The sequence below is a fragment of the Drosophila innubila genome (genome assembly GCF_004354385.1).
Source record: "Drosophila innubila isolate TH190305 chromosome 3L unlocalized genomic scaffold, UK_Dinn_1.0 0_D_3L, whole genome shotgun sequence".
Lineage (NCBI taxonomy): Eukaryota > Metazoa > Arthropoda > Insecta > Diptera > Drosophilidae > Drosophila > Drosophila innubila.
The window spans coordinates 24,040,191-24,067,318 of NW_022995376.1; the positions used below are offsets into that span (position 1 = coordinate 24,040,191).

Below are 27,128 nucleotides of genomic sequence, written 5' to 3' on the forward strand. Positions count from 1 at the left end.
ATTAAATTTGTCAATTAAATATGCAGCTTTTTTAATTTCAGACGAACGGTCAAGTGAAGTTCTTAATGATAAACAGTTATTTCTATTATGTGTACGTTTTTAAAAATTGAACATTTTTAAATTCTTCAATGTATTCGTTCTTTTTAATTCAGTGATCGCAAATAATAATCTTCATTCCGGAAACAACTTTCCTCGCCAAGACGCTGTACCCATACTTGGAATAAAGGATACTGGGGACTTGTTTCTCAGTATTGTTTTTTAGCTCATGAATAAACATTATTTCTGACTCTGTATTTTTATAACAGCCCTCGCTGATCGACCGATAATAAAATCCACTTGAAACGTGTCGACTGTCTTCTCATCTTGCACACAGATGTAGTTAAATCTTAACCCACCCTTATACATATGAAATATAGTTTGTATGTTTTCTCGTCTTCATCGGGTCCAAACACCCAACAAAAATCTTGATTCAATTAAAATTTTTTTAGAATACTTTTAATTTTTCTACGTTGGTTAGTTAGTCACGTTGGTCCCAATAACTTTTTGGCTGTTGCCTAGTGTAATAAATACATTTTTGTCTTGATTGCGTCATTAACATGATTCATTTAATGCTGTAGACTAATTATCAACATTACAATAGCAACTTTATCTGCCGAACGGACTACTTAATTAGTTAATAGAAAAAAAAAAAAATGCGAGTGGAACCGAATTGAACAGAACCAAAGGCTGCGACTTTGTCTTATCAATATGGTAATTTCATATATTTTTTTAAATGACGAATTGCGCTGAACCATCAAGTGGTTTCCAGTTGCGATCGCCTTCTATGAGCAAAATGTTAAACGACAACGTGGCAGGGCCTTTTAACGAAGTCAGCAAATATTCCCAGAGATCGGATTTCTGAAACTGTAACACAACTCAAGTGGAGCTCATAATATTGTTTATACAACGCAGGCGCGGACTTGAATTAGTTGCCTTCAATGCGTTCATGATGTGGGTACGATATTACAATTTATCTTCGTGTTCCAAAATATATAAAATAAATCCGTTAAGTTGTATGTGAGTAAATTTATAAAGTTAAGCGGGATGTTTTTTTAATCATCAGTATAAAATATATTTAAAAGAACATACACGTACATTTTAATACAAAAGTGAATACGATTAGGTCTAAGGAGATTTCTATAGTTGCTTCGAGACGGTTTTGTAGTGTTCATATGGCTTACATGTTAAATAATATACATAAACTATACATACAAGAGCAGTACGAATAAAAACAAAACATTTAACAAATCACAGAAGAAAACTGCAAACAAATTGAACTTAATGAGCTAATTATTACAAATCTATATACACACGAACCGTAAGTTAAGGTGCACGTTTTAAAAGTGGGGCAAACAGACTTTGCCTGCAAATAATTCAGACACAACTGTTATCCACAGTGCCAGCACAAACATTATATAGGAAATGCCGATTTTAAACGTATTTGGCAACTGATATGCTTGTCCGCCAATCTCTTCGATGTGAAAACCGAGTGGAAAGACAACAGCTGCCATGCAGAATAGTACCATTGCCGCAAATCCCACCCAGCGGGCATATGGAATAACATTGCGGTCCCAAGTGCTGGAAGCGAGCAGTATTACGGTCGTCGTGATGCAAATGCACCCAATGAAAATGCAGACAAGCGCTATTAGCCATTCCGGTTGCAGGTCAGGCGTATAGCAAACTTGCGGCCGATTGTACAACGTCATGCAGGTCCACATAAGTCCTAGGCGGATATCACCTGCAATACACAAATACAAAACAATTTGTTATTGTTTTGCATATGTTTTGTGTGTTTGTAAATAATACATACCAGCCTCCTCCGTAATTATCCAATCGGGCAGCGCCAGACTCACAATGGCAAATACATCGGCAGCCATGAACAGCGTGGCACTGATTGTTGTTAACTTGTCCATAACTATTCACAATATGCAGTTTTTAAGCAAATCAAAGTCTTATTTTTCTTTTTATTTCCTCTGAGCTCTGCTGCCAGCTTAGCTATTTTATAGCTAGTCTGGCTATTTTCAGAATTAGATGCTATCCAGACAGAAACAGCTATTGTTCCCCCTAAAAACTCGCCAGCACTGGTGTGGAAGTTTGTCACCCGGTCCAAAGGCTGCCACCCTGCAAAGTTTCCCAATCTGGCTAGATTTTTTGTACTTAAAAAAACAAGTACATTTTCGAAATTGGGTGTTTTTCATTTTTGTACTTAATTTCGGATTTTTTTTTGCTAGAATTTTTAAAATTTTTTCAAAATTTTTGTAAGAGTTTTCTCGATGTTTTGATATATTTTTTTTTTCAGAATAAAATTTCTTAACTTCTTTTCCCGAGGGCTGACGAATTTCAAACCTTTATTAAAATATTTACCTTAATTTTGTCTAATTCCCAATTTTTAATTTTCATCAAATAATTAATTGATTTCGAAGTTTTTTTATTTTAAATTTGCAAATTTAAATTTAAATTTTTCAGTGTGGCCACACGCGATCTCTTGTCAAAATAGCTATTTTATAGCTAGCTCTAGTCCAAACGTCCTACAATATGTGTGGGTGCTGCCAACTGACTCAAATATGGAGACGAGCTATCGATTTTTTGTTGGCCGCGCAAATTTTAAAAAAGTCGCCGGTTGCTTTTGAATGGTTTTGCAGGCAACATAATAAATATAATAATGTTACACAGAGCAAGTAGTATTAGAAAAGAACAATAGAATAATTATAAAAATAGTGTAAATCAAATAGATTCATAATTGATATAATTTCGCAAACTGTTGATAATTTTAAATTAATTTACACTAGCTGAAATAAGAATCGCTATTACGGCAAGGTAAAGAAAATACATTATGCGCGTTGTCTACACACTAAGCAGTTAGGTTCAAAGACATTACAAAACAATTACAGTTGCAAGCAAAGGAATTACCAGTGGTCAGACTTAATACGACTGCGGCCGATGGCCATCAATGGGGCCGGGAATTGGGGCGACATTTATAGCGGACACGAACTACGCTGACGTGTCCCTAACGATAGCCAAGCGCTGTTTATCCAGCTTGTGTTATACGTGTTCAATTCCATGTTGATTATTAACTTATTTTTGTACTATCTAACGGATATCTTAAATTAGTTATTCTGTTTTTAGACATTTTGTGCGCCATAATTGTTCGGTCTACGGGTAAAGGTGACGCAGTAGTCACACTTGCATTCATATATCAAACAATATTTTATTATTAGTTGATTTCCGTTGCACTCATTCAGTTTTTGGCTGTGCAACGCGACGCTTGTTTATTTTAAGCGTCGGCTATAAATTCGTAAACACACGAGGTTCTAAACTCAAATTAAACTTCAAAGCGTCGATTCGGGATTGCAAATAAACAGAATTATGCATAACCAATCGAATTTTTTTAGATTAAGACAAGAGCGAAAGTAAGAAGAAAATTAAAAATATATAGCTTCATATAAATTATTTAATTATAAAAATAAATCACAATTAAACACAATTAAGTTAAATAAAAAAAATTGAAAAGCAAATTGTATGCTAATGCTAGACTAAAAAATACCCTGCTACCAATTCTGTAATATAAGTATATTTAATAGAGACGAAGATGAGTGTAAAGTTCTTTAGTATTTTTTGGCCAAGTATAAAAGCCCGAAAAAAAGTAAAGATCAGCTTCTGTTATTGCTGACGTGGGCAAAATTTCGATTGAGATTTGAGGTACAAATTTGTAAAGCGAAACTGTAAAATTCCAGCTAAATTTTAAGAATAACAAGTTTCATAAAAGAATATGCTTCGTTTCCATCAACAAATCTACATATATGAGAAAAAGAGTCTGAGGATTGGTCTGTTTCTTTGATTATAGCACGGACGATAAGCCGCAACAGTTTACATTTGGAGGAACGCTTTGCTTGGCGAATATTACGAAAGCAATATCGAATTTCAAAGCCCAAGAGTCAGACAATTGAATAACTCCGTCAGTTGAATGTGAGTTTTATTGTAAACATTGATATAGAAGCGGTTAGCGCGCTATAAAAGATGAAAGCATGGTTCCCAGTGAATGCAGTTGCCAACCCGACATGAAGGCGTTTGAATCAAGCTCAGACTCTGAGTCCAATTCTACTGTAATGGTAAAAGACGGAAAACTGTCAAGCGATGGGTAAGTTAATGGTATTTAATTGTAATCATAATAACCATTAACAATTGCACAGCAATCTAAAGGAAATTGAACTAAAAAATGGGGATAAACATGATGAGAATAGAATCGATACTGTACCAACGACAGATGGGAGGGAAGAGAATAAATCTGCAGAAAATGCACTTGTGTTTCAAGAGATATCAGCTTCGTAAGCTCTCTCAGGTATAAAGAGTATATATATTTTAACTATGGTTGAATTCACAGATTCGAAGAAGATCAGACATCTGGGAAGGTGGATGAAAGTCAAGTACAGTCTTCAGAACAGAATAATGACGATAGTCCAAATGTTCCACAGAAAATACACTCACTTCCTATGTAAGTTAAATCACAAATTAAATATAGTGAATACTTAAAATTAATGAATTTTCTGGTTCCCAGCATCGAGGAAGATCAGACATCGGAAAAGAAGAAAGAAAATCGATCAAAAGAACGGGAGGTTAGACAACTTGTTGTGGAAGAAAGGCTAACTTTGTAAGATTTATATAAAAGTACTGAAAAGCTGATGGGAAAATAATAAACTTATTAATTTTCCTTTTACCAGAATCAACGAAGATCAGACGTCGGGGAAGAAGGAAGAAAGTCGCTTAAGGGAACGGGAAGACAGACCACTTGTTTTAGAAGCAAGACACTCACTTTCAATGTAAGTACTTTTTAAGATACGTATTATATATTGTAAGCCAAAATAAAAAAAAAATATTCTGGTATTGCAGAGCCGAGACGAAGAAACGTCGTGCGAGTGTTTATTGTGACGGAAATTTATTTATTCCCAAAGAACTGGCTCGAAGTGAGGTGCATCAGCGCAGATATTCCTCAGCTGTGAATACCCTAGATCAAATTAGCAGTAACCGTGATTACTGCATACGTATGCTAAAGTTTCCCGTAGGATTAGGTCGGGCTCGTTATGTGGCCCAACAACTGAGAAGGAAAAAGTCAAAAGAGCGAAAGCTGAGAACAGAAATTGAACTTGAGAGGCACGTGGACACATCGGAAACGGAATTAGGAATTAAAGAAGAACCTATTAGCATTCCCAATATAACTCCAGAGCAATCGGATACAAATCAACTGTACAGTGATGACGAATGTTGCATTGTTCTGGAAGAAATTGTTGAAGCAAATGCGTCAGAGACTGAGGACGATGGGACTGACGAATTGATTGACCGATTGTCCCAGCAGCAGCTTAAGAAAGCCTCTAGCTTGGAGTTAAGGTATGAAAAATATAGATAAATAATACGAAAATTCTTTTACCTAATTACGATTCCTTAAAGACGTCCCAAGGATAATGAATTGCTAGCGGATATACAGGCTGAGCAACATTTACCCATGTTTCGTTGGCATTTTCCAGTCTGCGACGGCAGCAGTATTAAAATGGGTCTCATGGAAGATTCACACAATATGAATGCTGAAATTTGCGTGGGCTTCAGCGAAGTGGATGCCACAGCAACTGTTGCAGCGGCTGAACAACAGGAGAGTGTAGAAGAAGTACCCGAAGTGTCTGCAATTGAATTGGAGCAACAGTCGCAGCAACAGCAACAGCCGCTTCAGCTGTCAGGATCAGCAACAGTAGAGCAACAACACTGTCCAGTCGAACATATTATGGATACTCCGCAGCAACAACGTCAGCAACATGTTGCTGCTGTTCCAAACCGCATGCCAACAGCAACATCCTGCTCTCAATCGTTTGAACCACAAGTTGAAAACTTGGCACTGCGACAACATTTAATGCATCGCATTATTTTGCCACGCATTCACACCGAGGAGTTTCCACAATCGACTAGAGTAAACAATAATACTATAAGTCTGCTGAATCAAAACCTGCAGCAGCACTATGTGGAATCTTTGCTGCCAAGCGAACTGCTGCAGCAATATGAGAAATATGCATTTATACAGACAGCACCACAGGAGCAACAGCAGTCACATACTTTGCGGCAGCAACAATCAGATTCCTTGTGGCAGCAACAGCAATATCAAACCGCATATCAAGAGCAACAGCATTTGGAAGCTAGGCGAGAGGAGCTGCAGCAACTAAACGCGCATTATCAGCGCTTAAAGTGTCAGGAGGATGAGCAGCTAAGGAGCCTAAATAAAACCCTTAAGGATGTCTATGCTGATCGATTGCTCAGTGAGCGACAACATGCCGACTATCATCGAATGTTCATGCACAAAATGGTCGAGAGTAAAAAACAGGAGGAACACTTGCAATCACAGAAGGAGCACATAAAGAGGCAGTTAAAGGCTGAACTTGGCAATTTGGAGCAACGTATTGCAGAAAAGCGACTACAGTTGCAGGAGCGCAACAGGGCATGGCAATGCCAACAACACCAATATCATCAGCAGCAGCGACATCATCAGCAGCAGCAACATCAACAGCAGCAGCAACATCAACAGCAGCAGCAACATCAACAGCTGCAGCAGCAGCATCATGAGCTTGCATTTAATCAGCAGCAACACCAACATTTTCTGCGCCATCTGCAACCTCCTGCATATCAGCCAAGTTTGCAATGTTTTCATTACAATGATGCACCGATTACACATAGTGTTCCCACTGTGGAGGTGCACCGTGGTTCAATGGCACCGCCAGTGAAATCTTTCGAAATCTTGCAACCTGCTGTGGCACTTGGATCGAATCTGCGTACTGAACGTAGCAAAATGCGACGCCGTCATACCATTGATCACAGAGACAACAATGTGATGTTATATGCTCATCCAACGTCGTCATTTCAGACTCTACCACAGCAACAACGGCAGAATCCTCGCAGGACACATGCCACAGCCACAAACGTCATGAATCCTGCTACACAACACTTTGCACTGAAGGAGACGACAAGAATCTCATCTAGGAGCACAGAAGTGAATCAAGCCATTGAACAAACTGCTATAACATCTATCATAAGCAATTATGTAACAAATTATTTAAATGATATGGAATCAAGAAATCCATAAGCTGTTTGGTCAAATATGTTGGCGAATACTAAGTATGCTTCATGTGATTTTGTATTTTATAATTATAATTAATTAATTATATTTTTTTATTATTAAAAATTTAAGCTAATTTAAAAACTAAGCCGTGAGACGTTCGTAACTTTAGAATTTTTAAAACAAAACTTTGCAATTTTTTACCTAAAAAACATTGAACAATTATAAATCAAACAAAAACTGTTTTCAGGTTTTCGTGCCGGGCTGTTTCGACTCGGTCTTTACAAAACAAGTGTCGCGCGTGTTCGTGCTTTTTTTTTAAAAGGGACTTCCAGTCTGGGCCCGACCACAGAGCGTAAAAAATGAAGCCCGAGCCCACCTCTATCTCAATGTGTGAGCTTTCAGCCCCAATTTGACCACCTTGGAATTCGAATTTTGCAGAGCGCCGTCTTATTGCACGGATAAATGATCTCAGCTATGTTGCGTGAACATTTCAGTTTCCTAGGTCTAATGGTTTGGGCTGTGCATTGATCAGTCAGGACAAAGAGTTTAACACATATAGAAGATATTCTTTATATTCAATGAAATTGGAGAAAAGTGATAATATTATACACTACTCTTATTGTAAATTGTCCGAATTATAGACTATTTAACCCTACAACTTTTCAAGATTTTAAGAAATTATTAAACTGAAAAGGATATTGCTTTACTTCGTTCCCTATGAGCAAAATGAAATCTTTTTATGTAATATACTACTTACCAAAGAAATCAGGTTTAATTTATGGTTTACCTAATTATAACAAGTGTAGTTAATGCAACTAATTGCAATTATTATTGATTCCATTTTGACTATATTTAAAAAATTCAGTTTCATTGTATTTATTTTACATTATATATTATCTTCGCTGATGCTGATCGGCACTCAGACGCATTGATGGATGGCAACAGTAATGAGAGCAGCAGGGACAGTGCCAACCTTGGGTCATGAAGCAATTGCCATTTCCATTGCCAGTTCCATTGCCATTTCGATTCCAATTTCCATTGATATTATCCGTTGAGTTGGGAGTCCTACGTGCATAAGAGTATTGCGTCTCTATATTGTTGCGAGAAGCCGCCTTCTTATTGACCAGAATTGGTTTTTTAGGCCCAGTTGCTGGAATCGTACAAGGAATCTTACACGACGATTGCGGCGGAGGTGGAGGCGGAGGTGGAGGCGTCGGCATTGGCGGCTTTGGAGTTGAAGTAGACGAACACTTTGAAGATAGTGATGTTGCTGGGGATATTGTTGATTGTGGAATACAAGGCATAGATATGGCACCGGGCAATGACAACAGCTGTAGGGCAAAAGGCGGCTGTGACTGTAACTGCAACTCTGGGCAGGCCTGTGAAGATCTGAATCCCGTGAGCATGCAGGGCAATTCAAATCGCAATAATGGCTGAGAATGAGGAGCAAATGTTGACTGATGTTGCTGCTGTTGTTGTTGTTGCTGTTGTTGCTGCTGTTGTTGCTGTTGTGACAGCTGTGATTGAAACTGTTGCTGTTGCTGAAACTGTTGCTGTTGCTGAAACTGTTGCTGCTGTTGTTGCTGCTGTTGTTGCTGCTGCTGTTGCTGTTGCTGCAGTGGCATAAAACTGTGAACTTCAATAAGACAGCATGACGGCGCTGTTTGCAAATTTTGATAGGGTGTGGTTGCTGCCGCCTGCATGGGAGCAATTAAGCCACTTAAGTAAGCCAACAACTGATTATCCGCCATAACATTCACTGCAGGAGCTATATTCATTTGTGAATTTATATCCGGCGAAGGTTGATAAGCTGTCGGATAAAAATTGCACTCAGAGGATGTTGGTTGTTGCTGTTGCGCAGATTTTCTACGGCTTCGTTCAAACTTTGCTTGTTTGTTGGACTTTAACAAATGCTCATCAAGGCAGGAGTTTTCAGCAGAAGCTGCTGACTGTGGCTGAGGCTGGGGCATGCAACATGGCATGCAGTCATTACGTGGCATGCCATTGTTGTTACCAGGCGATGCAAAGAATGATAGCATCTGACTCTTATACTCATCCAAATTAAAAGAGTTCGGTATGGGCACATTACAGTCGATGCTGTGAGCAGGCGATATTCAATTGTAGTTATACATATATGTAGTTAGTTAGCTAAATTTGACTTTTACCTTAAACCCTCTGGTCCCTCGGTTACAAAGCACATGCCCACTCGCGGTGTCTCCGACTCACAATTCTGCAACCACAAATCTGCTGGTGGCATTGGACCGTAATACATGTTGCAACACGGCTGTTGTGTTAACAATTGCTGCTGTTGTTGCTGCTGCTGTTGCTGCTGCTGTTGTTGCTGCTGTTGCCCCATCTGAGCTGATTCCTGCTGCACCTGTGCAGACGACTTTCGTAAGTCCAAAATGCGACCAGATGAGGTCGCATTAATACAGTGCTCACAACTTTCAGTGCAGAACATTTTAGCTCGCTCTTTTTTATTTTAGCACAATTTCGTAAACGTTGCCCCACTGTAGTTGTGGCCTGTGCCTGCCGGGCAGCAAGAATTCTCAACTTCTATAATATATCCTATTAATTTAGCTCATTTTAAGACTACAAATTTTGTAATTTAATGTGCACAGTTAAACTATCGCCTACTCAAATAGTTCAATTATGTAAAGTATTCGACTACGAAATACCCGGTAGCTCCATCTTGGCTCTTTAGGTTAATTAATTAGCTATCGCCTACTCAAATAGTTCAATTATGTTAAGTATTCGACTACGAAATACCCGGTAGCTCCATCTTGGCTCTTTAGGTTAACTTACATATGTTAGTTTCAAAGCATTAGAGATCGTGAGAAAATTTTAAATTGTTGTAATGTTATCGCTTGTAACTTATACCCAACCCCAAGACTAGACAAAAGATTTATCCAAATTTCTTAATTTTTAGCTATTAAATGTTTTAAGTTTAGGTTTTTATCTATCAGCATTTCGCGTACAGTTCAAAACTCTTGAAGAAAGAAAAATTAAATAAATAAATAAAAGATTATATTATCGCAAGTGAAATCAGCAGAGAAAGTAAATAAAAGACAGATAGAGAATTGTTTGTCACACGATGAAAGATAGATATCTTATCGATCCACAATTACCTAGTGATTAATATTTAAAGCTGATTCATTAGCTCACTCTGTTTTGGATCATTGCAATAAGTGGACGTGCGCTTATTTAACTGTCTAACAAAAGAATAAAGAAAAGGTAAAATTATAAATAATGGAAGAAAATAAGTCGAATATCCAGTGCAATGAAAATATTTCGGGATCTGACCCAGAGAAGAATTGGGTAAGATAATCTAATTTAATTTAACGAAGCTAGTCCAGAATTATATGATTATTAATAATTTACACAGGTAAATGATTCAATTAAATGTATGATTCAGCTACTAAACATTTTCTTTTCCGCAATCGAAAAGAAATGGCTTAACTTATTGACCTCTACTGATAACTCAATAAAAACCAATATGTATGAATTGTGTCATCTATTATCCACAATCATACATGATATAGATCCAGATACAGAAATAGCTGAACAAATAGCGTGGATGGAACCCAAACTCGAGAAAGAAAACGATCATATTGCGATGATAGAAGGCAAAGAACTTCAGATAGCATTACTAGAATCGAAAATATCGGAAAATGATAAGCTAATAGCAGAGATAGAACCCAAAATTAAGGACCAAGACAAACAAATATCTATGCTGGAGGCCCAAATAAAACTCATGATCAATGAGAAAGATGATCTAATAGCTATGCTAAAATCCAAAATAGAAGATAAAAATGAGCATTTAATTAATGCTGAACCTAAAATAGAGAACCATGAAGAGCACAAGGCGATTATTAAAAACAAGGATGATCAGATAGCAATGCTAATATCAGACATAAAAGATATCAATAGACAAATAAATAAAAAAGATCAAACAATAATCAATATGGAGGCGAAAATAAGATTTGTCGAGATTAAATATAATGAAAAGACTTCACAAATTAGTAAATTAAATAAACAAATCCAAGTATATTACAAAATGCATACTAAATACGAACCTAAAATAAAACTAATACGTTTTCCTAGTCTTGAGCCGTTTAAGCCAACCTGGGACAATAAAATCGCTGGACCAGGTTGGATTGTCATACAGCGTCGAACTGATGGAAGTATCAGCTTTGATAAAAATTGGAATGCTTGGAAAGATGGATTTGGTGATCCTAATGGAGATTTTTGGCTTGGACTGGAAAGGTTGCACAGAATAACAACATATCAACAACATGAGCTTTATATACACATGGTTAATCACAATATGAAAACAAGATTTGCGCAATATAACAACTTTGTTGTGGGCAGCGTTGATGAGAAATATGAACTAAAGTCATTGGGTTCTTATAAAGGAGATGCTGGTGATGAGATGCGGGCTTGTGAAAAATCAGTCTTTTCTGTCTACTATGGTCTGTGGAATCCATATAACTCTCGTCCTCAAATGTAAGTAATTGATTGTTTCATTTTTTCCCTAGAATCACTTAACTTTTATCCATATAAATTTTTCTAGTAACTTCAATGGGAAATTTTACGAAAGAACCCCTACATCGGACGATCCGAAAGATTACCTTTTTTGGGGACGCAAATGTATACAATCTGTACAAATGTTGGTAAGACCGATAGAAAATTCCAATTGACGGTCAAAACATTCTTTGTTAGTTTTATCCAATTATCCTACTTAACCGCATCACTATCGGATAAATATAACTGTAGTTTTAAGCAACATAATCGCCTCAAAGTATGCAGCATATTTTTAACCATTAAAAGTCATGTATAATATGAATAAATGTATGTATATCTAAATTGAGTAAGGGGTATCTAGTAGTCGGTGGACACTTGACGATCTTACTTGTTAAATATTGTCACGCGTTTTTCATATTTTAAATTTTCTTTAATCTAAGTGGCTGGGTCAAATTAATTCCTGTTTGATTGGGTAAGTAGTCCGGTTTTTATTCTCAGCTTGATATTTACAAAAATTCTGATGTCGTAATACCAAAAAAAATTGTTTTTTTCGGATCATAAAAAAAGTACATAAATGTCAGACGGGGCTCTGAATTTTGTGTCCATGGACGCCGTTAATAAAACAGATCAGCGCAATAGGAAACGCAGCTTTCTCATCACTGTAGACGATAATGGGAAGATCGAAGTCAACCCTAAAGATGAGACGCTGAAGGAAACTTGCAACTTCCAACAAAAAAAAAGCAATCTCAAAATAAAGAAGGCATCGCGAACAGGAAAACAGCGGATACGTATAGCACTGATCGAGGAGAATGCGGACAGCTCTGAGGAGGATCAGGAGGTGGCTGAAGACAAGAACGATGTGCTGAGCCTTGATGCGCAGTCCTTTGAGGCAATGCATGATCGGTTTATTAGAATCTACAATAAGAATCTCCACGGCAAGCCGAGCTTTGTGGTGCTGGAGGATGCTCTGGTGCGCAAGCGTATCGAGGATACGCTGCAGGATCACTACAGTCGCACCACCTGCCATTGCCATGCCCAGCAACAGACATCGTCCTGCGACATTGGCGCCCACACAGGATCCCAGACCGATGAGTTCTTGCTGCAATACGCTCTGCGCTCTCAGATCAAGGGACACAGCAGAGGCTGCCAGGCAACCGATGTCAATATTGGGAGTCCCCAGGCCAACAACAGCAAAAGGAACCTCCAGGTACCCTCCCTACGTCGGCTGAACCAAGTGCACCACAGCAATCAATCAGAAGCAACAGCAACGAGCAATACCACTGCACCACATGTAACCATCAGTTTTGTACCACCGAATGCAGCAACCGTGCCTGCTGTTGTCCAACCACAGCAACAGCCACTACAACAACAATTATTGCTGCCAGCAACCAGTCAGAGTCAAGTCCATTGTTGCAGTAGCCACTGCGCTTGTGGTAACTGCAACAATTGCTGTCTGCAATTGCCAGCAAATAGTAGCAGCTGCGCCGCCTGCTTTTTGAAGTCGCAACAGCAACACCCCCAACAGCAGCACCTTGGAATATCATCAAATTATGTAAACAATTGTCACAGTAATTGTTGCTTGTTGAGGCCATCGTTGGCACAGGCCACACTCGGATATTGCATGCCCGGCCATTGCAGCCAGCAGATGTTGCTAGTACCGGAAACATCGACCCAGCAGCAACGTCTGGATTATTCCATTTCCAATTGGCCTACACAATCCTATAATCCCTGTCACTACTATCCGATGCCCACATGCAACATGGCTGCATTCGGAGTGCCACATTGTGCTAGTTGCCACATGCCACAAGCGCAACAACAGCTACAGCAGCAACATGTCTCTCAAACTGACAGCAGCAACATGGATAACAGTTTTGCAACCTCTCATCCTTTAAATCCAACCACTACGGAGCCACAATCTAAATCAGGACTTTCTAAAATGAAGGAGAGCAACAAGCTGGAGCAACCAAAGGAGTTGGGAAACAGTGTCTCCCAGAAAATTAATAAGAAAGAGCGTTCCAAGGCGACGCCATCTAAACTCTACATGGCACGTTTTGGACGCACCTGCTTGATACTGAAACCCAACGTATCTTCAATGCCACCCCGTCTGCACACAAAGCCCATTAGTCGTACCACCTCGGATATGGCTTTGTCACAGAAGTGACAACAGTAAAAATGATTACTTTTTTCTAATAAACATCAAATAGATCCGAAAAATTTCTTAACTATTTTCATAATTAACAATAATAATACTATATATTTAGCAACCGTATCGGGGCACATTACGCTTCCGCCAGTTGATAACACCAAGGATTGATAGATAGGATAGTCCAAAGTTTTTAAGAGATAGTAATTGTTATTATAGGCTTTTAGTTACTATTACACGTAATTGCACACGTAGTAGACAAGCATACTTCAAACAATGAATCCTTTTTATACCCTGAGCCCATTGTTTGGCAGAAGGTATGTAACAGCGGAAGGGGACAGACCCCCCAAGTATTCTTGATCAGGATCAACAGTCGATTCGATTGAGCCATGTCCGTTTGTCTGTCCGTCTGTCTGACCGTCCGTCTATCTGTTTGATCGCGTCGAACTCAGAGACCATAAGAGCTAGAGACTTCAAACTTGGTAAGTAGTTTTCTGGATATCGTACGCAGATCAATTTTGTTTTTTTTTTTTTGGATCGGACCTCTATATCATATAGCTGCCAAATGAACGATAGATTGAAAATGAAGTTTTAGTACGAAAAACTTTTTGGTTTTTTGAGATATCTCGACAAATCTAATACAATATACATCTGGTATTATACATCCTGCCCAAATTTGGTTCAAATCGGAGCACTTATCATATAGCTATCAGTCGAAAATCAAATTTTAAAAAGCTTTTTGTTTTTTGAGATATCTTAACCAAATTGATAGAATATGCATTTTAGTTGGTGTTATACATCCGGGCCAAGTTTGGTTCAGATCGGTTTCCTATATCATATAGCTGCTATAGGGTCAATCGGTTGTAAATCCACTTTCAGTACAGAGTACCTGGGCACAGGGTATCCTTCTGTCCAGCGCGACCGACTTTAATTTTTAATTTTTCTGAAATGCGAATAGAATTCTCTCATAACTTTGTATATTGCTTCTCGCGCTTTGACAACACTAATATAAAATGATTTATTGAATAACTCCCAAATCTATTATCCGCATCCTTATGCCTGCTACGTACATTTGCATAATACCCATTGTGCCCAGTTTCAATGGGCATTTAAAGTTTATAATATAAAAAAATATGTTATCAAAAAATTTTATTCTCAAAGCTAGTAAAATGTTTTCTTATTTGTTCCGTTGACGTCTACTGCGAATGTTGCTATTGTTGTTGTTGCTGCTGTTGCTGACCGTACGCATATGGACAACATGTGCAACATGAACATGGCACACAACAAACAGATTCAGGCGGCTGAAGATAATTCTCAGGTAAACGTTGTATGCCATATTTAAATAAAGTTTGCTGATAAAAACTAGAACGTATATTGCTCAAATCAGGTGCAGGGGCAATATTGCAGTAGCAACATGGCAAACACTGCATTTGTTGTTGCGGCGAAGCTACTAAGCAATTAGTATAGTTGAATAATGCCTTGTTCTGTACATTATTCTCCGGAAGCCTTATGATCTGTGATTGCTGTTGTTGCTCTTGGGGATTTTGCCAACAATTGTTATTGCAAGTATTCTCTTCTTGTTGTTGTAGCTGCTGCTGCATAAGTTGCTGTTGCTGTATCGGTTGTTGCTGAAAGCTCGATAATGTCCGATTGTTCATAAACGGTACATGTTGCTGTTGCTGTGGTGCTATTTGCTGCTGTTGATAGTTCTCCGAGCATCTACCACAACAAATGTATTCGTCCTCTTGTTGTCTCTGTGGCGGTTGCTGCTGTTGTTGATCCTGCTGCTGCTGTTGCTGTTGTATATTTTTTTGATGTATCAGTTGCTGTTGCTGCTGCTGTTGTTCGTGTTGCCTCTGCTGTTGTTTTCGGTGCAGTTGTTGCTCTGAATGCCCACAACAGCAAATACGTTCTGCCTCTTCCCGTCTCTTTTGACCACACTGTGCTCTCTCATATTCATCCAATTGTTGCTGTTGTCTTCTGTCGAATTCGTAATTTGCCTGTTTCAGCTTCTGCTGCAGTTGATGCTGAAGATCTTGAGACATGTTGGTACTGCAGGGGTAAGTGCAGTGATCTACACAGCTCCTTGATTGACGTATTCCTTGTAAACTTCTCATTTGATAATTTCCAAGCAATCCACTTGACGATGGTCCCTTCACATTATGTGAGATTTTAATTACTGAGACTTCTTCTTGATGCCTTAGATCTTTGCTTTTGGAACGGAACACGCGTGGTTTTAAATGCATTACAATATCTTCGTTTGTTGCTTCAATTTGCTGCACATCCTCAAATATTGGGATTTTCTGGTGTTCTGTTTTCGGTCGATTTTTTCTTTCCGAGGCATTTGATTGTGTACGACTGCGGGTTGGCCTTTCATCAGCTCGATCATAAATAGGACTAGGGGACTTAGAACGGTTGGAAGTATCGTTTGTTCTTAGAGAAACTTTTACCGGAGATTCGTCTTTAGGACGATAGTTTCTCTCTGAGACCTTTGGTGGAGATTGGAACGATCGTGACTTTGGGGATTCAGAACGGATTTGAACAACATTTTCCCTATGAGATACTTCTCTGACATCTTCTCGAGAAGTTCTTGGTCTAGGAGATTTGGAACGATTTGATGAACTGCGTGTTCTTGATGGTTCCTGCGGTTTAGATTTGGAGCGAGACGTCCTTTCTGATTCATCAAAATGCGTACGATTACGAGATATTCTCTCATCTGCCAAGGATGAACGTGATTTAAGGGAATCAGAACGGCTTGGAATACCTTTTGGCTTTGAAAAAGATTTAAGTTCGGCCTTATAGGATCTCTCTGGATCTTTAGACTGACTGCGATTGTGGTGTTTTCTTCTTTCATCTTGGTAATAACGTGACTTCGGCGATTGAAATCGGTTTGGAACACCCTTTTCCCTAGAAGATTTTCGAGATTCGAGTTTAAAATGAATAGATTTATCTGATGGTTTGAATGTAGCACGATTAGTTTGATAATTTCGTTCTGAAATTTTAATCTCAGGACGATTTTGACGTGATCTGTATGATTCTTGCGTTTCAGTTCGGCAAGATTCTGTTTTAGGGGATTTTAAACAATTTGATACGTTGTTTTTCATTAGGAACTCGTTAACCTCTGATTCAACTTTACAACATTTGCAGCAAGTACTTTTTTTAAATTCACCTTGGGATCTTGAAGGAGCGACCCAACATTCCTCTGAAAATTTTTCATATTTATATGACTTATCAAATGCCTTTGGATTTATGGAATGCAGTCTTTTAGCGTCATAGTCGGAACGTCGACTATTATTATTCCTACAGGAATTTTGCCTTGGGAATTTAAATTCTTTCCTAGATACGGTGAATTAGCAACTGATTTAACATGAATCTTTGTACTTACCATTCATCAGGCTTGCACATGCCCACCATTTGTCCATTGTCTTCGCTGTCCGGTCGAAATGGCACCAAAACAACAGGTTTTCTCGACATATCATCGTATCTATGGAAGACATTTGAAATTGTTGTTAATTGATGCAACAAATCAATACCATATCTTAAAGCCCGCACTTACTTGGCACAGTTTTTCTGGCAAAACCGTTTGAGGTCACTCCAAACGGTTTTAAAATTTTCTTCATTTATTGCATGAAGTTTTTCCATGTCCCTGTCTCTAGACAATTGCGACTTTTTATCACTCTTTTGTGCAGGATGCGAACTGGGTCTACGAATAAATGCCGCCACATTGTATTCCTCTAAAACAGCAGGCGAATTGTGAGTCTCCTGCCTTAAAAGACGTATCTTTAACTCCTTGACTCCCTTCTTATCATCCAAAACATGATTATCCCCATTCTTAATCCACTCATTAACATTGGGATAATTGTGACGTTTGTTTTTCCTATCACACTTTGTGGCTTGGACATGATCACCTTTCCGCAAATTATTCTGACCATAAACTTTCTTTCGACTCATAGATAGTTTATTACCATCCATATCTGCGGGATTATGATCACGTCCAAGCTGTTTTTTAATTTGTAACATTGGTGATTTATGGGATACTGTAGGAAGACTTGAAAGGAGGGTAAATAACTGCGATTTATTCTCGTTCAACCATTGAAGATGCGTTTCTTTAATAACATCTGAAGATCTCTGACTTTCCTTACTCTTCTTGAAATTATCTTGATTTTCTTGCTTTAACAAGTCAATAAGGCAATTAGCACTTTGTGGCGGCATATCAGCTATAATATTCTGAAGTGTTTCGGATTCTACAGGCTTTCCTTGATATTCTTTAAATTCTGTTTTCTCGGGCTGCGTAGGCGATACGTACTTAGGATGTGTGTTCGTCTTAAGATTTTGGTGCAAACATATTGTCTTATTTTTGTCAATGGTTCTAACATAGGTGGACTTATCAAAAAGACGCGTAGTATGTTTTTCCGAAAACAATTTTATAAATTGCTCTAAGATATTCCAATCCAATTCTGATTTACTTCGTCCTCCAGCATTTCGTTTTTGGATATCGACGTCTGAAACCCTTGGACTAGTAACTGATTCATCTGATTTACTTGTTTGATCATTGGTTCTATGGGAATTCAGCGATTCGTAAGAGTTATTCTTAGTACTGCTATTTCTTAAATCAAAATGTGATGAAGGGTTTTCCGCAAATGAAGCCCTTTTTATGCTACTACTCTTCCCCGATTCATCTGAGGCACTTCCTTTACTAAAAGTATGGAATAACATTGATTCATCTACATTCATTCTTGGTTCTGCACTTATTGAACCAGTTTCTACTGAAGGGTCTACTAGAGTTGCCTGCGATACGGTTGGTTTATACGATCTTCGAGATACCATTGACGTAATCGAGTACTTCTTCTGAGTAACTTTCAATCTTTTCGGTGAAGGGTATACATTTTCTACGTAGCTCCGCGGTCTTCTTCTGACCTGTGATTCACTCGACTTGCTCTGCTTCGATGATGAATAGGATGGTTCTTTTCGGATTTTCTTCGGTACTTCGTTCGTAGACTGAGATTGTGGTGTAGGGCTCTTTTGAGATGGAACCGGATTTTCAGTTAGCGGATAATGTTTAGATTCTTTCTGTGGTTTCTTGATGTCCCCTTCAAGTGGTTTTGGATTATCTTCGGATCCTTTTCGGTAACCCTTATTTGGCCCATCTGGATTATCGCATTCACAATTCTTGGGATTATCTTCGGATCCTCTTCGGTAACCCTTATGTGGCCCATCTGGATTGTCGCATTCACAATTCTTGGGATGATCTTCCAATCCTCTTCGGTAACCGTTATTTTTCCCATCTCGATTATTGCATTCACAACTTTTGGGATTATCTTTGGGGCCTCTTCGGTAACCTTTGTTTTCCCCATCTGAATTATTGGAATGATCGCAATGACAGCCTTGGGGATTATCTGTATCTTCCTTTAATTTATAATTTGTTTGCCCTTTTCGATTATCTTCGAATCCTTTTTGGTAACCCTTATATTTTCCATCTGGATTATTGCACTTACAATTCTTGGGATTATCTTCATACCCTTTTCTGCAACCCTTATTATCCCCATCTGGATTATTGCAATGTTCGCAATGACAGCCTTGGGGACTATCTGTATCTTCCTTTAATAGATAACCTTTTGGCCCTTTGCGATGAACCTTGTTTTCCCCCTCGCTCCACGGTTTTCTTTTTTCAATAACTTTGCATTGACAATTCTTTGGACTATCCATATCTTCGGATTCACTTTTAGGACCCCTATTCTTTCGATTTTTGTTCATACTACAATGACAGCTTTGGTGAGTAACAATATCTTCATTCAATGGATAAGTTTTGTATCCTTTTCGAGGAGTAAAGTCCCCATTGTCTCTTTCGGTCGAATGTCTCAACTCGCGATTTTTACCCATAATGCAATGACAGCTTCTACGATTGGCCATATTTAAATAATCTTCACTTGACTTAAGGAACGACGGTTCTTGCATTCCGATCATACTGCAATGACAGCTTTGGAGACAATCCCAATCTTCAATAATAGAATAATTTTCGGGCCCGTTTCGAGAAGTATAATTTCTTCGCTGGCCATTTGTCATATCTTCAGTTGTTGCGTAATCTTTAGACCCCCTTGAAAAAGTATAATCTGCTTGCTTGGTAGTGGCCATGTTTTCACATTTTGAATAATCTTTAGAATCTCTTGTCTTGCTTTTGATCATATCTTCACTTATCGAATATTCTATGGACCCGTTTCGAGAAGTGTAATCCCTTGGCCTGCTTTTGGCCATATCTTCACTTATTGAAGAATCTGTGGACCCTTCTGGACAAGCGCAACCCTCTGGGTTGGTTTTTGCCATGTCTTCACTTATTGAACAATCTTTGGATCTTTTTCTAGAACAATAATCACTTGTCTTGTCCTTGGTGATATCTTCACTTACTGGAGAATATTGGGAGCCTTTTTTAGAAGTATAATTCCTTGCCTTTGTCTGGGTCATGTCTTCACTTATTGAAGAATTTTTGGACCCTTCTCGAGAGGGATTATTCCGTAACTTGGTTTTGGGCATAGATTTGGTCTTACCATCCCTTCGAGATGTATTAGCCCTGTTTTCTCTATCGACCAACTTGCGATTCTCTTCAGATTGATTTCTATTACTGTTTTTGCAACAAGGACACAGGTATCCTTTTTGAGAAGAATTATTCGATTTTTCCTAAAAATTAAAATGTTGAACGATTATTTATTAATTGAAAAAAACGTTCTACAAACCTTTTTCTTTGAACTAAGCTTTTTCTTCTTCTTTGGTGGTCCAGGTTCTACAGGAGGGGGCTCTTCAATTTCTTCAGTAGGTAGAGGTACACTTGGTCTATACCCCAAAGGACGAACTGTAATGCATAATTTACGTGTCGGCTTGGGTATTATTGGAGCTGGCTTTGGTGGTGGCAAGTTGCGACCTGATTTGGCCAAGACCTTGTTGTTATTGTCAGGAGCTGGCAACGCCATTAGTTCTTGGTTGTTGTTGGTGGGCAAACTGTTTGGAGCAGATGATAAAATATCCCAAGGAGATCCCAAGCAAAGTGCAGTAGGTATGGTAACATGGATTGGCACATTACACTCAAACCTGTGAGGAGATGTTTATATTTAAATTTCCAAGTAATTCAATAACTATGATAACAGCTTACCATAGATCCTTACCTTCAACCGGTTGTGGTGCAGGCTGACTTACTACTAAAGCTTTCCTTTTAAATTTTCCCTTTGGTTTGCTCTTTGGTTTAACCTTTTCCAACAGTCCTGACATAGTAAAACAGGAACCCTGTTTGGATTTTATGGTTCTCAAGTTACTTCTGTCATTGGGTTTAATTTCAGCACGAGATATGTTCGAACCCGATTTTTTCAGCGTGTCTTTTTGCATTTCGATTAACTGATTGATTTGATCCAATTGATTGCAATTGCAATTACAACAGTTCTGAAAAAATAGACAGAGTTAAGGGTAATGTATTTATTTCTATTTTTCAAGGCTGCAAACCCCCAAAATTTTGTTAAAGGTTGGGCTCGGAGGTTCGAGCCATAGAACAAGACATCGGTTCGGTTCGCGAATTATTTTATATACCCCCTGAACCCAAGGTTTGGGTTCGAACCTTAGTTCGCTTTTATGAACAAACAATTTTTTTAACGTTATACATTTTTTTCAACATTTTGAACTAATTTCTATTTATAGGAAATAAAATTTTGATGGAAAATTAAATTTATTTAAAGATTTAAATATTACTTGTTTTTAGTCCGAAGTCGCAAATAATTGCGTAATATTAGAAAATCATAAAATTTATGTTATTACTTTTTTTTCGACGCGAACCTTTAATTTTAGAAAGCGGTTCGGCTTAGGTTCGGGCTCGCAAATGTAAATCATTTCAAAGGATCGCTTCATGATCCGGTTCATGCTTAAAAGCCCGAACCGAACCGGTTCTACGAGGTTCGGTTCAGAAACGGTTTGCAGCAGATTATACCAGAGATTTTACTCTCTATAAGACTTGATTTGACCACTCACCATTCCGAGGGGCCAACATCTCTGATACACCTGATTGATTAGTCGTTCAACTAGAAAGTCATTATCTTTCAGCACATCTATGGGATTTACTGGACTTTGATTTGTAGGTAAAATACATTCGCAAAAACATTTCCGCTGAGGCTCATCAGAATTGGGCGATAAAGCCTTGGAACCTATTGCAGAGCTTGCTGAAATGGATCCCGTTCGGGATGGCGCCTTAGAGGATCTGACGGTGCTCGTATCTGGACACTTTAATTCAAGGTTCGTAGATGGGGATGTTGATGGTGAGGACCCTAAAATAATTTCATTAGTCGGGAGATTAATCGTTGCTTCACTTGATCGAGTCACGATCTCTGAATCATTCAACAGCTGTGCACCACTTTTCTCTAAATTCGTGTCCATAGTGGAAGGTTGACCGCAGTAACAGTTTTTTTTACGATGGCAGCATATTGCATTGAAATTACACATTTTGTATTAAAATAAAAATATGATTACGATAACGCTTTTTGTTTTAATGAAGAATCTGTAATTTGAACGGAATATGTCATCAATCTCATTCAGCCAAGGTAAATCTTTTTGCAGTCCAAAAAAGAAAACTTAAATTTTGTCACCAAATTGTACAAAAATTATTATTTGTACGATTGACAACAAATTCAAGTGATGAACGCTGAAATCCCCAGTGGGTCCTTAAAAAGCTAGACTAGTTTGGATGTACATGACATATCTTAGTGAGTTTATTGGATTAACATTGTATCTTCAATTTTATTAGAGTTGTAAAATGAAACTGGAATTCTTTAACGGTGTACCGAGTTTGTAATGTACCGTACTTTGTACATGAGATTTGTACCGTTCTGCCTCTCAAATTGTACATGGCACGTTACCTTACGAACTCTCCTCCGGAAACAGTTCTAATGACGCTGCCAGCAACGTGGCATCATGAAACGCATCTGGGCATAACGCTGCCGGCAACAGGGACTATAGAAACAATTGCCAGGACACTGTGAAGAAAGCATTCCGGGCGGTTGCTGACTGGGATGCTGAAATTGTTGTTGCTGTTGTTGCTGCTGCTGCTGTTGTGACTGAAACTGTTGCTGTTGTTGTGACTGAAACTGTTGCTGCGGTGCAAGTAACGTTTGGTTCACTGGTACAGTTGCTCCGCTCAATTCGGATTGTGGGGGCATGGAACTGAAACCCAACGACAACACTGTTGGCTGAGGTGGTGCCGGCAATGTTGGGACCACATTGCCACACTGTGGTTGACAAACGGACGGTGGCTGTGAGCAGAATGATACATTGGGCTTTCCAGCACAAGATAACGTTGGTTGCTCCACATATCCGTTTGTTGTCCGTGCATCTGGTTGCGATTCGCACTCGCACTCGCATTCGCACTTCTCCTCTCGTTTATTGCCCTGCACTTGACCTGACGTAGAGGCTTCAGCCGCATCAATTGATTGTGTTTGTTCGTTTGGCTCCTTGGAGCAACCACAAATGTTGAACAGTTGCATTTGCACCTGAGTAATTTGTGCCTGAGCCTGCTGCATCTGTTGCTGCAACTGCTGAGCCAACAGTTCCGTGAGACCATGTTGTTGCTGCATCTGTTGCTGTGACAACTGTTGCTGTTGTTGCTGCAGTGGCTGTAGTTGCTGCTGTTGCCGTTGTTGCATACTCATCGCTAGCTGTTGCGGATTAAACATGCTGTAGCTAGAGTTGCGCTGCATCTGTGGATTTGCATAATTATGTTGTTGTTGCTGCTGCAGTTGCTGTTGCTGTCGGCAACTTGGCCTATTGCAGCCATTGCAGCCATTGCGTCCATTGAGACTCATTCTTGTTGCTGGTTGCGTCTGCATCATCGCCTGTGAATATGGACACTGCAAATTGGAATGCCAACTGGCCCGATGTTGTTGTCCATCGCTGATCGGATACATGTAATGAGAGATTCCAAATTGTGGTACACTATTCCAGCAATTACCCGCAGTTGGCTGCAATCCCGAATCCGCATCAAAGCTTCAAATTAAAGAATTAAATAAATATTAGTTCACTGTTTCAATAATAAAATTAGCACCAATTATTAACTAGAGAAATCTATCGGCAATTCCTTTCACGTTTGGTCCTCGGAAGTGAATAATTTGTACCATATTTTTAATGAAAAATGTACCAGTTTTAATAAAAGTGCACCAAAGAAAATGATGTAACGAATAAAAAAGGAAAAAAAATGTATTTTGAGCACGCTGGAGATTTGATGCTTTAGTAGACTTCTGAATTTCATTTTCGATAGTTTTCCGGCAAGATGTTAAGGACTATGCCAAATAAACAGTCTGTGCGGTTGGTTAAGATATCTTTGTATTTATTAATTTACTTAACGTTGTCTAAAAGTAGTTAACAGGGTAAAAATTATTCATTAAGTGTTAAATACAATTATAAAATAAAAATGGTAATTACACCAAACCCACTTTTTTGGATAGATTTGGGGCCCCATATGTCAGTTTTTTTTAGAATTTTTTTAAATTTGGCTTATTTTTTATTTTTCTTTTAGAAGAGCGCCCACATTTATCATTATGACTTGTTAATATCAAAACCGAACAAGAGCTTTAATTTTTCTAAAAGCTAATGCACATATCTATAATTCATTCATACACAGTTTTAGATTTAAACCAGTAGTTACAGAGCCATCAATTTTTTAATTAAAAAAATGATTATTTATTGCTAAGCTTTTTTTTTCGATTTTTTTTTCTTTAAAATTTAAGGAAAAGAATTATAATTCCTAACTGAATAAAATTGATTTTAAGAAGGAGGTATTCAAAAATGTCATGGATTTATATACTTATGGGTCTGCCAAGTATGCTTTAATGTGTTACACATTCCGTGAAAATTAAAAGTGCCCTTTGCAATGTAATTGAAATGTAAGTTAGGTTTTGACTTTACCTTAAGTAATGCTCCTCGGTTACTGAACAGGACGTGACCAAATTGCTCCCGTTGAGGAGGTTGTTGTTTTTATTGCACTCTTCGCACATCATGACACCGAGATCAGGAATACGTGGTGGACATTCATTGGGATAGCATTGATATACCTTTATATTAGGGAATTCCATGTTCATATTTTGATTCTGTACTTGCTCTTCATCCTCGAAAGCTGCAACATTTTCAGAGCTGAGTTCAATTCCAGGTGCTCCGGCTGCAGACCTAACTACGGGCTCATCTACTAACTCATCTGCCGCATCATCCACTTGAACTGCCTCTTGCTGCTCTATTGTTTCTGTTACTTCCTCCTGCTGCACTTGCTCCGTTGGCTGTACAACAATCTCCGGTTTTTGTGGTGTCTTACTGTTGCTAGTTCTCGACAATTTACCTATCTGACTTGGCACACTTGCAGTTGACATGCGTTCCTTTTTAACACCATGGATTTTCTGCACAGGAGAATTGGATTTTGTATTGGGCTCTACCATTATAAGCTGCATAATATTTGATCCCATCTGAGATTGTTTTGTGCCCACAGCGACCACTTTAACTTGATTATCGTTGTCCTCTTCTGATTCCACATTTACGGGATACTTCGATATGGAACTAAGTTTTGTAGGCAAGGTTGACTTCAAGCTACTGCGTTTACCCAACGGATCTGTGGACAAATGAAGAGGCACTTGGACGTCTCCCTTAATGTTGGGTTTCTTCGTTGGAGGAACATCACTTTTAAAGGGATTGCGTAGAGTGTTACGTGAGGGGGAACCACTTCTGCTGGGCTCCCTGATTAAGCCACCTGTAGATCGTAATGTGGGAGCAACAGTTCCCCTAGTCACATTCGTTGGGGATTTGCTTCTGGTTATGTTCCTATTTTGATTGAATTTGTAGGAACCAGCACCAAATCTAGATGTCGGCACCACAGTACCCCGTACTAAAATCTCGGGGGATCTAATTCTATTCGGAGGAGGCGTTAAAGAATTCCTACCAAATCTAGAGGTCGGAACCACAGAGCCCTGTTTCGGATTCAGCACGTTGCCATTTCCAAAAAACCTACTACGTCTTTCAAATTCAGCTAACTCATCATCAATGGTCGTCGTCGGTCGATGGGCAATACGTTTCTTATGTGAATACTCCGCAGCCGCAGTATACCACATGGGGGTGGTACTCCTCTCCCTACTTGACCTGACATTTTTGCGCATTTTGCTGGCCGCATGCAACAAATTCAACAATACTTCCGTACAAATTTATTTGTCGACATGTTCCGAAATATTATGTACATCTATCGACAACTTTGATCGTCGGAAAAAACTATCGAAGTGATTTTGTACCTTCAAATTCGGTAATTATTGCTACGAACTAATTATAACGAACTTAGATAAAATACATTTTATGACTGTATTGAGGCGTCTAATAAAACATTTAGGAATAAGGCACAAAAAGAGAAAAAAGTAGCGACAAAGCATCTTATAACTTGGTTCTTGAAAACAAACTTACAAATTAGTTTTAACCTTAACATATGGGCATTTCCACGGGTCACTTACGTACATACGTTCGCACGCTTTTAATGTTCAAAAAGATAGAAAACGATAATTTTCCCCACCTTTTTTTTTAGCTTTCTATCGAGTATATACTCAAAGAAATTATCTCTGTTGGTTTTTTTAAATTAAACAAAGTACCGGTCACTAACGTACGATTTTTCCATATGTTTTCCTTTGACTTTTTATGAAATATATTAAATCTTCTTTAGTCATTAACTAGCTTTATTATCTAAACTTAAATGTTTTCTTTTGCATTTTGATTAATTTGTTGTTTCTGAAAGAGATATTTCGTCAAATATTCGTTATAATACATAACCTCCGTTTAAGGAAATGGTAAAAAAAATATAGAAATACTGAATTTAGTCAAAGATGCTTTCGGTATATTCATCCAAGTGAATTAATTTCATGTGTAAATTAATAAATAGCTATTAATAAATATTTAGATTTTGGCTCTGGTTGACATTTCTATGGAAATGCCCATATGCTAAAAAAAAATATGTGTGTAATTTTTGCCTGAAAAACATTTAAAAATATGGTACAAATGGAGAAAGGTGTAGGATAAATCGAATTTTACACTTAACATATGGAAGTTAATATTTTTCAATTTTGAAAGAAGAAAAAAGTCTATTAGATATTGTCAGATGTTTAATAAAAAATGATAAAAAAATATTCCAAATATTTAATCAATATAAGGTAATGTTTTTTATTATTTTCTTATAGAAAACATTATTCATTATGGATCCCCCTAGACTTAAACATCAAATTATTGTTTTAATAATTGATCAAATTTTCTTTTAATGACTTCACGATGAAATTTTAAGTGGACAAATCG

At 38.2% G+C, this 27,128-nt stretch overlaps 7 protein-coding genes across 10 annotated transcripts; 3 read left to right on the forward strand and 4 right to left on the reverse strand.

Annotated features, from left to right (window-relative positions):
* Nucleotides 1-1,084: 1,084 nt before the first annotated feature.
* LOC117787449 (uncharacterized protein C16orf52 homolog A) lies at nucleotides 1,085-2,044 on the reverse strand. The gene is made up of 2 exons (XM_034625981.1): nucleotides 1,850-2,044; nucleotides 1,085-1,777 (listed from the first exon to the last, which is right to left on the reverse strand). Exons 1-2 carry the CDS (start codon nucleotides 1,950-1,952, stop codon nucleotides 1,377-1,379), a joined length of 504 nt encoding a protein of 167 aa, XP_034481872.1. The 5' UTR covers nucleotides 1,953-2,044; the 3' UTR covers nucleotides 1,085-1,376.
* Nucleotides 2,045-4,043: 1,999 nt separating this feature from the next.
* On the forward strand, nucleotides 4,044-7,053 carry LOC117788515 (trichohyalin). Its single transcript, XM_034627299.1, has 8 exons — nucleotides 4,044-4,177; nucleotides 4,421-4,531; nucleotides 4,595-4,687; nucleotides 4,758-4,856; nucleotides 4,927-5,421; nucleotides 5,482-5,695; nucleotides 5,825-6,593; nucleotides 6,938-7,053. Exons 1-8 carry the CDS (start codon nucleotides 4,065-4,067, stop codon nucleotides 7,051-7,053), a joined length of 2,010 nt encoding a protein of 669 aa, XP_034483190.1. The 5' UTR covers nucleotides 4,044-4,064.
* A 904-nt stretch (nucleotides 7,054-7,957) lies between these two features.
* Nucleotides 7,958-9,735, reverse strand: LOC117787020 (ras guanine nucleotide exchange factor P). The gene is made up of 2 exons (XM_034625456.1): nucleotides 9,298-9,735; nucleotides 7,958-9,229 (listed from the first exon to the last, which is right to left on the reverse strand). The coding sequence occupies exons 1-2, from the start codon at nucleotides 9,591-9,593 to the stop codon at nucleotides 8,026-8,028; spliced, it is 1,500 nt and encodes a 499-aa protein (XP_034481347.1). The 5' UTR covers nucleotides 9,594-9,735; the 3' UTR covers nucleotides 7,958-8,025.
* A 556-nt stretch (nucleotides 9,736-10,291) lies between these two features.
* On the forward strand, nucleotides 10,292-11,978 carry LOC117787021 (angiopoietin-related protein 1-like). 4 transcript variants are annotated; one of them, XM_034625460.1, is made up of 5 exons: nucleotides 10,292-10,450; nucleotides 10,518-10,910; nucleotides 10,974-11,090; nucleotides 11,154-11,647; nucleotides 11,743-11,978. In XM_034625460.1, the coding sequence occupies exons 1-4, from the start codon at nucleotides 10,382-10,384 to the stop codon at nucleotides 11,640-11,642; spliced, it is 1,068 nt and encodes a 355-aa protein (XP_034481351.1). In that variant the 5' UTR covers nucleotides 10,292-10,381; the 3' UTR covers nucleotides 11,643-11,647; nucleotides 11,743-11,978. The 4 variants fall into 4 exon arrangements, with proteins under 4 accessions (XP_034481351.1, XP_034481348.1, XP_034481349.1 ...); XM_034625457.1 differs by having other exon boundaries at nucleotides 10,293-10,450; nucleotides 11,154-11,638; nucleotides 11,706-11,978; XM_034625458.1 differs by having other exon boundaries at nucleotides 10,293-10,450; nucleotides 10,518-10,857; nucleotides 10,963-11,090; nucleotides 11,154-11,638; nucleotides 11,706-11,978.
* Nucleotides 11,979-12,099: 121 nt separating this feature from the next.
* On the forward strand, nucleotides 12,100-13,870 carry LOC117787019. The gene has a single exon (XM_034625455.1). The coding sequence runs from the start codon at nucleotides 12,231-12,233 to the stop codon at nucleotides 13,815-13,817; it is 1,587 nt and encodes a 528-aa protein (XP_034481346.1). The 5' UTR covers nucleotides 12,100-12,230; the 3' UTR covers nucleotides 13,818-13,870.
* Nucleotides 13,871-16,245: 2,375 nt separating this feature from the next.
* LOC117788516 lies at nucleotides 16,246-20,959 on the reverse strand. Its single transcript, XM_034627300.1, has 9 exons — nucleotides 20,941-20,959; nucleotides 20,713-20,879; nucleotides 20,528-20,643; nucleotides 20,342-20,471; nucleotides 18,266-18,357; nucleotides 17,356-17,798; nucleotides 17,185-17,283; nucleotides 17,104-17,135; nucleotides 16,246-16,706 (listed from the first exon to the last, which is right to left on the reverse strand). Exons 2-9 carry the CDS (start codon nucleotides 20,759-20,761, stop codon nucleotides 16,246-16,248), a joined length of 1,422 nt encoding a protein of 473 aa, XP_034483191.1. The 5' UTR covers nucleotides 20,762-20,879; nucleotides 20,941-20,959.
* A 1,556-nt stretch (nucleotides 20,960-22,515) lies between these two features.
* Nucleotides 22,516-25,912, reverse strand: LOC117788517 (transcription initiation factor TFIID subunit 12). Its single transcript, XM_034627301.1, has 2 exons — nucleotides 24,726-25,912; nucleotides 22,516-23,807 (listed from the first exon to the last, which is right to left on the reverse strand). Exons 1-2 carry the CDS (start codon nucleotides 25,910-25,912, stop codon nucleotides 22,712-22,714), a joined length of 2,283 nt encoding a protein of 760 aa, XP_034483192.1. The 3' UTR covers nucleotides 22,516-22,711.
* Nucleotides 25,913-27,128: the final 1,216 nt, after the last annotated feature.